Here is an 11,313-nt window from a genome sequence, read left to right on the forward strand (position 1 = left end):
TACTATTGCTAGAGTGTTTTTGGGGTCCTTTGACTGGCCAGCCAGTACTACATTGGATCCTTCTCTCAGGCTATGGTTATTTTCCCTTTGCCCACACACAAACTCACTAAATAATCTGGCCTATTCTTTGCATATTGTCTTCTGTCCCCATTCACCCAAGGGGTTAACTACTGCACTGTAATTGTTCAGTGGCTAATTTTCTCTTGGTAAGGGTAGAAGAGACAAACTAGCTATGGTAGCAGCTCTTCTGAGGAAGGATACTCCAAATCAAACCACTGTTCTCTAATCTTGGGTAGTGCCATAGCCTTTGTACCATGGTCCTCCACTGTCTTGGGTTAGAGTTCTCTTGCTTGAGGGTACACTCAGGCACACTATTCTGTCTTATTTCTCTTCCTCTTGTTTTGTTAAAGTTTTTTAGCCTTACGAAGTAGATATTTATTTTAATGTTACTGTTCTTAAAATTTTTTATTTTTCCTTGTTTCCTTTCCTCATTGCGCTATTTTTCCCTGTTGGAGCCCCTGGGCTTATAACATTTTGCTTTTCAATCAGGGTTGTAGCTTAGCAATTAATAATAAAAATGTTTCAATAATCATTTTTGGCAGAAATCCAGTTTTGAGCAATATGTTTTGCTACGCACGTTAGTATATCGGCGTTGATTATTAATTATACAGACTTAGAATTTGAATACCATAGTTTAATGTTGCTAATGTTCTTGGAGTATTTTATTTTGATTATTTGTTCTTGTAGTTTATTTATTTCCTGGTTTCCTTTCTTCACTGGACTATTTTTCCGTGGAGCACTTGGGCTTGTAGCATCTTGCTTTTCCAACTAGGGTTATAGATGATATTATAGAACAACACAGAATAAAAACATTAGTAATAGAAAAAAGGGGCATATATTAAAAAACTCCCGATTTCTTTGAAAATGGCATTTATTTCCGTATCAATTAAATAGTTGATAAGGTACAGTATACCCTAATATCTCCTACACTAATGGAAGCCACCGAGTGGGAGACGTGGGAAAAATCTACCAGCAAATTGATGAATTATTGTAAAACTAACTTTCTTCCTTATACATTATTCGCTGGGACGCATAATCCACAAAAAAATTGCACAAAATATGTGGAGCCTCTTCCCCTGTAATGTTTATTTCACACACTTGTTTACATTTTACAAGTCTGACGTATCTGCTCCTGTTTGAGCACAGCTTGTTGCACGGTAAAGGCTTTACACTTCCTGCACTCAAGCCATCCTTCCACTTTCTACCAATGGAGTTACTCCTGTTCGTTCATTTGTAAGTAGCTCCTCCTCCTTCCTTCCCCTGCCATATGACAAAGTTTATCATATTTGGCCATGGATGTATGCTTGAGGTGACGTTGGTAGTTCTGTGACACGCCCTGTTTTCTTAGGGCTGTGTTACATGTTGGGTGTGCGATATCGTGCCCAACGTAACAAAGTGTAAAGGCTGCCATTGTGGCCATTTCAGTGCTATAGCCAAGTTTCACAGCGAGTATCATGGTGCTCCTAGTGTAGTCAATGATTTTTTAAAAGCTCATTGTGTTATCCCTCAAAGGATAAGTGTCCCAAGTGCTATGCCAGTAAGGATTTATTTGTGAATTTCTTTATCATAATGTAATAATTTGTTTATTTCTTTATCATAATGTAATAATTTATTTGTTTATTTCTTTATCATAATGTAATAATTTATTTGTGACCTGGGAAGGGGGGTCTAGGAGCTTGGCCCCAGGCTAGGTCTGTGACCTTGGAGGGGGTTCTGGGTGGCTTGCCCATGGCTATAACTGTCACCTGGGAAGGGGTGTTCAGGGCTTGCCGGCAAGGTCTATGACCTGGGAAATACTAGGTTAGATTAAGTGGGTTTGTTAGGTTTTGTTGCCTTTTTCAAATCTCGAAAGTGTTAAATCATCATGGTTTGTCCTGTTTTCGCACCCAGATTTCCATGTTCTCACCTGTGTCCGTCAGGAAGGGTGGGGTCCATGACGGTTGAATGGCTTATATGCAGTTCCATGATATTATAGAGTTATAGGCTAGCTTGTAATAATAATATTACTCAGTGAATGTTTATGCAATATAACAGATGTAATTAAGCTAATCGTGTGATGGTTTTCTCTAGGTTTTATCAACCAAAGCATGAGCCTAGTATTTTAGATGTTACTGACAAACTGATTTTTATTATTTTGCTCCGACATAGATACAAATCTTCGCTATTTATAGGGTATTACTTTTGGTAACGCTGAAAACCCGCCAAGACAATTTTAGTGAGGGATAATTACCCCAACTGCTAGTTAGGGAAGGGGTTGGGGTAGACTGGCTACTCCGCTCACTCACACCTGTCGGTTGAGTAACCACTTTGCTTTTGGCTCGGTAGAATGCCATCTCTCTCTCCCATTAAAGAAACTGCCTTCACTTTATTAATATTTTTTTTTTTTTTTTTTTTTTTTTTTTTCTTTTTTTCTTTTTTTCATGTGTGTTTGTTTGGTTACTGTCCCGCTATGCGGACATGTCCAGGGATTGAAGGCCGCCGCTGTGGTACCTTCATGTCGTCCGTGGAGACTGACCCACACCCTTTATACCCAGCTTGCCGGGGAACTCAGTGTTAGCGGGACAACACCTGTTCCGAGTGTAGTTAGTGGCCTGCCTCCCAGTGGGAGAGGTATGCGCGTAAGAAGGAGAAGTCTAAACGTGAATCTTCGCTTTCGGGGTCTTCCTCAAAATCGAAGACACCGTGGGCTTCTGCTTCCTCTACGCCCAAATCTCTGCCTGAAGCTAATCCTCGACCAGGCCTTTCCGGGGCACGGTCAACGAGTAGCGCAGGGCTTGTGACTCCAGGTCAACCCTGTGGGATAGGCGAGGGTGGCAGCTCCCCTAGTGAGTTGGCTCCTCTTACCCCAGGGAGCGCCTGTTCCGTTCCAGACCTTGTCTTTGTGGCCATCGCTGGGCATCGATGGTCCCCCTACGAAGGAAGTTCTCCTCGAACTCCGAAGGGGAGCAGAGAGAAGACGGTCATCTCCTTCCTCTGCGGAGGTCGATTCTCCTCCTCTGGGCGCAGGCGCTGTTGCCCATCGGTCAGGCCGAGAGTCTGGTTCCCATGCCTCTCGACCACTATAGAGGCACTCTTGAAGGTCACACCCTTCGAGAAACTTACGGGACTTCCAGTCTCCTTTTCGGCCTCTGAAATCCTAAACCAAGAGAAGTTGGTGAAGTACACCATGCAGGCTACTTCGTGGCTGGATTTCTGGTTAGGATCCTTAGGACAACTGATGCGGTCTAAGGACCTGTCTCGGGAGTCCTCCAGGAAGTCTTTGGAGACTTTCCTATTGTCTGGCACTCCGGCCAACAAGTTCCTCTCCCATCAGGTAGTGAATCTTTGGGCCAACACTATCCTGAATAGGAGAGATGCCGTCATAAGCAAGTTCCAAAGACATCTCCTTCAGGCCGAAGTAGCGAGACTGAGAAACGCTCCTTTCAAGGGCAATTCTTTGTTCAATCCCGAGGATGTCGAGCAGGGGGCAGAGAGGTGGAGGAAGTCCAGTCAGGACTCCCTCATCCAAAAGGTCTTAACAGCTAAACCTTACCCCTCTCAGCCACAGTGGAAAGCACAGCAAAACCTGCAACCGAAAAGGGCTAAGAGACCCAAAACAGCAGGGTAAAAAGGGTGCAAAGCCGGCCTTTCACAGCAAAAAGTCCTTTCGTGGAGGAAAGGGTAAGAAGGGATCCGGCCGAGGCCGGTCCAAATAAGACAGGCAATCCTCCCATTTGCCCACGTGGGGGGGGGGGGGGATGCCTGCAAAGCCGTTGGCAGAGGTGGCTTCACCACGAGGCCGAAGCCTGGACCTTCGAGATGATTCGTTCAGGGTATCGTATCCTGTTCACGCTCTCTCTCCCTCCACTGACTCGAGTGCCGATTCCATCGAACTCCTGTGCGAAGGGATCCGCACAGGAGTTTGCCCTCAGGGCAGAAGTCCAGTCCATGTTGGAGAAGGACTCTCTCCAGGAGGACCTCGACGGGTCCCCAGGCTTCTGCAGTCGACTCTTTCTTGTGAAAAGGTGTCTGGAGACTGGAGACCAGTCATCGACCTCTCGGCCCTGAACAGGTTTGTTGAACAGACACCTTTCAGGATGGAAACGGCCGATACAGTCAGACAAGCGGTAGGACCCCAGGACTTCATGTGCACTCTAGATCTAAAGGACGCATACTTCCAGATCCCAATTCACCCGTCTTCCAGGAAGTACTGTATCTGAGATTCATGTTCAATCGGAAGCATTACCAGTTCAGGGTACTGTGTTTCGGTCTTTCCACAGCATCCCAGGTATTCACGAGAATATTCGCCCAAGTATCATCTTGGGCTCACAGAGTCGGCATCCATCTTCTAAGATACTTGGACGACTGACTGATTCTGGCAGACTCAGAAACGGCCCTTCTCCGCCATCGAGACGAGCTTCTAAGGTTTTGCCTGGATCTTGGGATCGTGGTAAACCTCGAGAAGTCTCAACTGCTCCCCTCTCAAGAACTGGTATACCTAGGAATGCGATTAAACACCCTAAGGCACAAAGCGTTTCCATCAGACGAAAGGATCCAGAGACTGAGGGAGATAGCACAGGTCTTCCTCAGTTGGGAAGAGCGCCCGGCACAGTATTGGCTTCGCCTTCTCGGTCACCTCTCTTCCCTGATCCGACTGGTCCCCAACAGTCGCCTCAGGATGAGATCCCTCCAGTGGCGACTAAAATTCCAGTGGAACCAACACTTCGATTCCAGGGATCCCCTAGTCCGCATAGGGCTAGAGGAACAGTCAGACCTCAGGTGGTGGCTGGTGGAGCCGAACCTCTGCAAAGGGGTCAATCTTCTCGTCTCCCCCCTGGAATTGGTGCTTTTAACGGGTGCATCAAAAGAAGGGTGGGGGCTCACGTGCTGCACCATTACATCTCCGGCCAATGGTCCGAATCAAAAAGGTACCAGCACATAAATCTTTTAGAGATTAGGGCAGCATTTCTGGCCCTCAAAAAGTTCCACCATGTCCTGGCGGGGCACTCCGTGGTGTCGATGAGCGACAACACCACGGTAGTAGCTTATCTAAGCAAACGGCGGTACCTTTTCGCAGCAGCTGCGCCATCTTGCAGTAGAGATACTCAGATGGGCGGAATGTGCTAGCAGACAAGCTGAGCAGAGCGACTCAGATAGTTGGCACCGAGTGGTCTTTGAATCCTCTGATAGCCAACAAAATCCTGACTTTGTGGGGTTCCCCGACTGTGGATCTGTTTATAACGGCCCTGAATTTCAGGCTCCCGTTGTACTGCTCCCCAGTCCCGGATCCCCAAGCTCTTTGACAAGATGCTTTCCAACAACGGTAGATAAACCTGGATGCTTACGCGTTTCCCCCGTTCTGACTGATGAGAAAAGTCATCAAGCAGGTACGAGCAAGCAACATCTTGCAAATGATCCTCATAGCTCCACTATGGAATCACGCAGAATGGTTCCCGAATCTTATGCATTTCCTCACGGAGATCCCAAGGAAGCTCCCTCCACGGCACAACCTCCTCAAACAACCACATGCCAACATCTTCCACAAAGCCGTAGCTTCGCTTCGACTTCACGCCTGGAGACTATCCAGCGCCTCCTCACACAGAAAGGCAAAGAATGGCTGGACACCTCAGGAGGTCCACAGAGGCAGTCTACCAGACGAAGTGGTCAGTTTTCTGTGGTTGGTATCATGGAAGGGGTAGGCCCTATCTCTCCCCTTGATGCCTCTGTTCCAACTATAGCGGAATTTCTTGTATACCTTCGGGAAGAAATGCTTCACTCGGTCTTGGCAGTCAAAGGCTACCACTCAGCCTTGAGTCTCGCGTTTAGACTGAAAGGAGTCAATATTTCCTCCTCGGAACCTTCTTTGCTCTTACGTAGTTACGAGCTTACTTGTCCCCAGGCAGAGCTAAGACCTCCCCCTTGGAACATGTTTCGGGTCTTCAGGTCTCTGAAGGGCTTCCTCTATGAACCACTACGCCAGGCCTCCAATCGCCACCTCACGTGGAAGACGTTCCTGCTCGCTCTGGCTTCGTCCAAGAAAGTCAGCGAACTTCATGGTCTATCTGCTGATGTCTCCCACTCTAGGAGATGGGGGGAAGTAATCCTCAATACGTCCCTGAGTTTGTAGCTAAGACTCAAAATCCTGGTGTGCCGGATTTCAGGTTCGTCCCATTTCGGATAGTGAGTCTTCGTTCTGTAACCGAAGATCCAGACCAACTGTTACTATGTCCAGTAAGGATTCTGAGGTGTTACTTAAGAAGAACAGCAAAAGCTTGCCCCCGTGTACAAGCACTTTTTGTCAGCACGGGGAAGGTCAAGAGGAGGGTCACGAGGAATGCTATATCCTCCTGGATAAGGAAAGTAATCGAATACGCTCTATATCCAGATCATCCTCTGTCCAACCGACCCAGAGCTCATGACGTCGGAGGCATTGCAATGTCTGTGGCGTTCAAGAAGAATTTTTCTGTGGCACAGGTATTGCAAGCGGGCGTGTGGAAGCATCAGACGACCTTCACAGCCCACTACCTGAAAGACGTAACCCACAGGAGCATGGAAACCTTCTCTATTGGTCCTGTGGTGGCCGCACAACAAGTGATCTAATACCTCAGGCTCCTTGATGGACAAGTAGCAGAGGGTTGAGGGCTGAGATTACCCGAGGTAGTCTGGGGTGAATGAAAAGAATGTCTGGCTCTCTTCTTTCTTTCTCCTCCTCCCCTGGGGAAACAGCTTCGCAAGACCAAAGAATAGCAGACCTCACCCCTCTGCAGGTAAGATTCATCTCCCTTGTGCATCCTGAGTATGAATAAATACTTTGTTACGTCACCAATACCTCGTGAGGGAGGGTATTGAATATGTCTTAGAAGTCATGCTTATTCTCGAGTCCCTCCGTAAAGATAAGCCACGAGTCTCTCACACAAGCTTCTGCAGGTTGCTATCACTGAGTTACCTTGTAACTACTTTGATTATAGCGAGGGTAGGGTTCTTACTAATTAGATCAAAGATCAATTAGAGGGAACCCGGGTCATGACCAAGGGCAGTTGGTAGAACTTCCTCCCTCCTAAGAGTAAGTCACCCTATAAATAGCGAAGGTTTGTAACTGTGTTGGAACATAACAAATTTGGAAATAATTTGTATTTTTCCTAACATACAAACCTGGAGCTATTTATACAAATTGGCCCGCCATCCTGCCCCCCTAGAAGTCCTGCCAGAAAGCAAAAGTGGTTACTCAACCGACAGGTGTGAGTGAGTGGGGTAGCCAGTCTACCCCAACCCCCTCCCGCTAACTAGCGGATGGGGTAATTATCCCTCACTAAATTATTGTCTTGGCTGGTTTTCAGCATTGCCGAAAGTAATACCCTATAAATAGCTCCAGGTTTGTATGTTAGGAAAAATACAAATTATTTCCAAATTTGTTACTACTACTTGCTAAGCCACAACCCTAGTTGGAAAAGCAGGATACTATAAGCCCAGGGGGCCCAACAGGGAAAATAGCCCAGTGAGGAAAGGAAAAAGGAAAAATAAAATATCTTAAGAACAGTAAAAACATTAAATATTATTTCCTATATAAACTAAAATCTTTAACAACACAAGAGGAAGAGTAATTAGATAGAATAGTGTGCCCAAGGTACCCTCAAACAAGAGAACTCTAACCCAAGACAGTGGAAGACCATAGTACAGATGTTATGGCACTGCCCAAGACTTAAAGAACAATGGTTTTATTTTAGTGTCCTCCTCATAGAAGAGCTGCTTACCATAGGGAAAGTGTCTCTTCTACCCTTACCAAGAGGAAAGTAGCCACTGAACAATTACAGTGCAGTAGTTAACCCCTTGGGTGAAGAAGAATTGTTTGGTAATCTCAGTGTTGTCAGGTGTATGAATACAGAAGAGAATCTGTAAAGAATAGGCCAGACTATTCAGTGTATGTGTAGGCCAGAGGAAAGAGAACCGTAACCAGAGAGAAGGATCCAATGTAGTACTGTCTGGTCAGTCAAAGGACCCCATAACACTCTAGCGCTAGTATCTCAATGGTTGGCAGGTGCCCTGGCCAACCTACTACCTAAATCCTCTAAGCATCCGCTCCATTTAGGTAAAGATGGAACGTCTCCATCTACCTTACCAATCTTTACTAGACTCAGATGGATGTTCAGTGGGGGTCTTAATATTAGTGATATCCTGATCTACTAGCCCTTTGGGTGGTTTCCTAAAGAAACGGGACGTGGCGGGCCCCCCCCCCCCCCCCCTTCACTGCTTCAGTGTCCCTTCTCTGTAATATTTTTCTACTTCACAGATGGAGGCATTTTCTCACTCTTGAGGGATGTCTATATCTGGGTGCCACCCTTCATAATTGGAATTATAGCTTGTACACACACTGCATTGATTTTCTGCACAAAAAATAATAATCTGTGTTTTTGGTTACTAACGATAGGAAGTTGTTGATTATTTGTATTGTTCATTGAAAAATGTCAATAGATCAATTCAGATACATTTCAAACAAAATTTGATAGTCAATCCAGTGAATAGGTAACATTACTTGTTGCAAGATCCTTTTCGATAATGATTAAAGCAAGAACTTCATGTTCAATTCTTTTATGATAATGTAAAAGGATGGGAGAATTTTTTTAAATTTTCACATTTTTTTTTTTCTTTCTTCAGGTCCACCTTCAACAATGAGCTATGGGAGACTGAAACTTGGAGTTTCATAATTTTGGTGCCCTTCAATGAAAGCATGAAATCTATAAAAACAGCTGCAATAACTAGAATTTTAAAGGTAAGGGTAATATAGAGCAATGCCTATTAGATTTGAATGGTATTATAAAAGAAATTTTATCTTGTTAGTAGATCGAGGTCAAATTAACTTTTAAGTACCGTAAACTAATGTTGGACCAGCCTTTTTAAGGATTATGATGATTTCGTGTAGATTTTCAATAGATTGCATTAGGACAAGCAAGTTTATGGATTGGGTTTAATTTATATGATACCGTAATTTGATTCTTAATTAGTTATACAAAGTTGAATTTACTTGTTAGAAGATTATATTAGTAAAGAATTGTCTTTTTGTACTTCATTGACATTTGTTAGTTGGACTGATTCTAGATTTTCCAAATGAAATGAGTTGAATGTTTTGAAAGTACTCTCGTTAGAAGACCGAAGTTGAATTGGATTACTAATGAATTAAGGTGGGATTTGATTGTCAATGTATTAGGATAGTGTTTGATTTCCATGTTTATTCCTACACAATTACTAACCCTTGTCATTTGATCTGTATGAGATAGACATTTACTGCAAGGACAGGATTGTCATCCATGCTATGATTCCCTTCTGGCCATCTTCCCATGTATACATTCCCACGACCATGGTATTTAGTCGGTCTAAGGGTCCTTCCGTCAGGATGGCAAGTGCTTTTCACCAGTACAGGGAATTGGTCACCTAAGGATCATGCTGTAGCTAGGGATTCCCCACGGGCTAGAGAAACAAGAAGTGAGCAACAGCAATAGCCTGAAGTACCATCCCCTCAGCAGGAAGAGGGGTCGAGAGAGGATACAAATCCTATAACCCCCAGTCAAAGTATTACTCCTGCAGAGGCAGATAACCTGGAGAGACAGTTGATCTCCGTCCAGGTCTTAACTTTAATCATGGTGCTAAATAACATGGGTGAGGCATTATGGAACCCTGTGAAGGGAGGGAAGACATCCATTGACTAGTACTTTGGTGCCTTCAAGGATTAATACCTTTTTTTTAGATCTTACCTGGTTGGAACTTGCTGAAGAGGCAATCGACAGTGTAGATAACCAGATATCTGGGTCCAAGAACACACTAAGAGCAAGCAGATCTTACAGGATCCTACCCCTGACCCTCTCCCATGAGTGAAGGTACTACATTCCACAAGAATTGAACCCTTCTCCCCCTCCAATCAATGTGTGGATAATGACATTAAACCCTGGTATCTCCTGGAGAGACAAGGCACCAAGAGCACAATCTTGTCTTCATCCTAGTCAGCAGCTATGGAAACCCCCTCCATGGCCTGGTCTGCAAGTGACATCCTGGCTGGACTATTAGACCTGTGCAGTATCATACTTCACTTCTCAGAACTTAAGTAACCCTTAGAAGAGGAGGAATTTTACTGACCTGGTATTGTCATTGTCCAGACAACCTTTACAACCCACTATTTGTGGTAGTATACTCTCAAGTCTTTAAGACACGTTTTCACTACAAACCGTCGTAGCTATTCTGGATGTTGTGTAGTGTGTACAAAGCTCATCAAGGGGCAAGGAGCATGTCATCGAATGGATGCATCCTTAGAATAGGATTAGTAGTAGTGTCAGGCTCTTCCCTCCCCTGTCCTTTAGTGCAGTGGTTTTTCTGCTATTTACTGGACCAAATGTTTGATGCATGCAAGCCTTCATACCAAGCTCTGTTCTCTATACAGTACTGTATAATGTTAAAGAAGTATCTCCCATCCTCCTCACTTAGGGAGAATAGTTTGTATGCAGATCCCATTACCTTATAATGGACCTATACAGTATTATGACAGTATATCCTTATGTAGGTATAGGTTCTTCTGTGACCATCTGTCTGTTTAGAAACCTAGTCCAGCCTTTGAGAATCTATTTCTCAAAAGTTTAGAAGGTGGGAGATATCATAACTCCTACACCTCTTAAGGTCCTAGTGTTTGGACATTTCTGGATTTTAAACCAGCTAGTAAGGTTATAGTGGGGTACTCCCTTGTAGTTGTTCTCCTATTAAGGGATGAGTGTATTTGTGTAGGAAGAAATCACAAATTTTAAAAGTCAACATACAAGTTAAACAACCATGACGACATTACACATCCCTGTCTCGGCCCCACTCTCGCTTGAAACCAATTACTCACTTCATTTCCTATCCTAAAACACGCTTTACTACGTTTGTAGAAACTTTTCACTCCTTGTAACAACCTTCCACTCCTTGTAACAACCTTCCACCAATTCCATATAACCTCATCACATTCCACATCACTTCCCTATCAACTCTAATCATACGCTTTTTCCAGATCCATAAATGCAACATACACCTTACCTTTTGCTAAATATTTCTCGCATATCTGCCTAACTGTAAAAATCTGATTCATACATCCCCTACCTCTTCTAAAACCACCCTGTACTTTTAAGATTGCATTTTGTGTTTTATCCATAATCCTATTAATTTATTTATGCCTTTTTTATATTTTATGAGTATTGTGTGTGTGTGATGAGGTATCATGTGTGTGATAAGGTAATATGTTTTATTCAGAAAATCATA

The 11,313-nt window shown here is 44.2% G+C and overlaps 1 protein-coding gene across 1 annotated transcript; it reads left to right on the forward strand.

Moving 5' to 3' along the window:
* The first annotated feature begins 3,797 nt into the window (after window positions 1-3,797).
* On the forward strand, window positions 3,798-6,166 carry LOC137634701 (NHS-like protein 3). Its single transcript, XM_068367192.1, has 3 exons — window positions 3,798-4,111; window positions 4,320-4,967; window positions 5,464-6,166. Exons 1-3 carry the CDS (start codon window positions 3,798-3,800, stop codon window positions 6,164-6,166), a joined length of 1,665 nt encoding a protein of 554 aa, XP_068223293.1.
* The last annotated feature ends 5,147 nt before the right edge of the window (window positions 6,167-11,313 follow it).

This window comes from Palaemon carinicauda, chromosome 45, assembly GCF_036898095.1.
Source record: "Palaemon carinicauda isolate YSFRI2023 chromosome 45, ASM3689809v2, whole genome shotgun sequence".
Taxonomy (NCBI): Eukaryota; Metazoa; Arthropoda; class Malacostraca; order Decapoda; family Palaemonidae; genus Palaemon; species Palaemon carinicauda.

Bases quoted from the DNA above. Each gene is read 5' to 3' on its own strand.
- LOC137634701 (XM_068367192.1), top strand. From the start codon at position 3,798: ATGCCTGCAAAGCCGTTGGCAGAGGTGGCTTCACCACGAGGCCGAAGC. The intron at 4,112-4,319 runs GTTTGTTGAACA...GTCTTTCCACAG, and splicing joins GACCTCTCGGCCCTGAACAG to CATCCCAGGTATTCACGAGA. The intron at 4,968-5,463 runs GTACCAGCACAT...TGATCCTCATAG, and splicing joins CAATGGTCCGAATCAAAAAG to CTCCACTATGGAATCACGCA.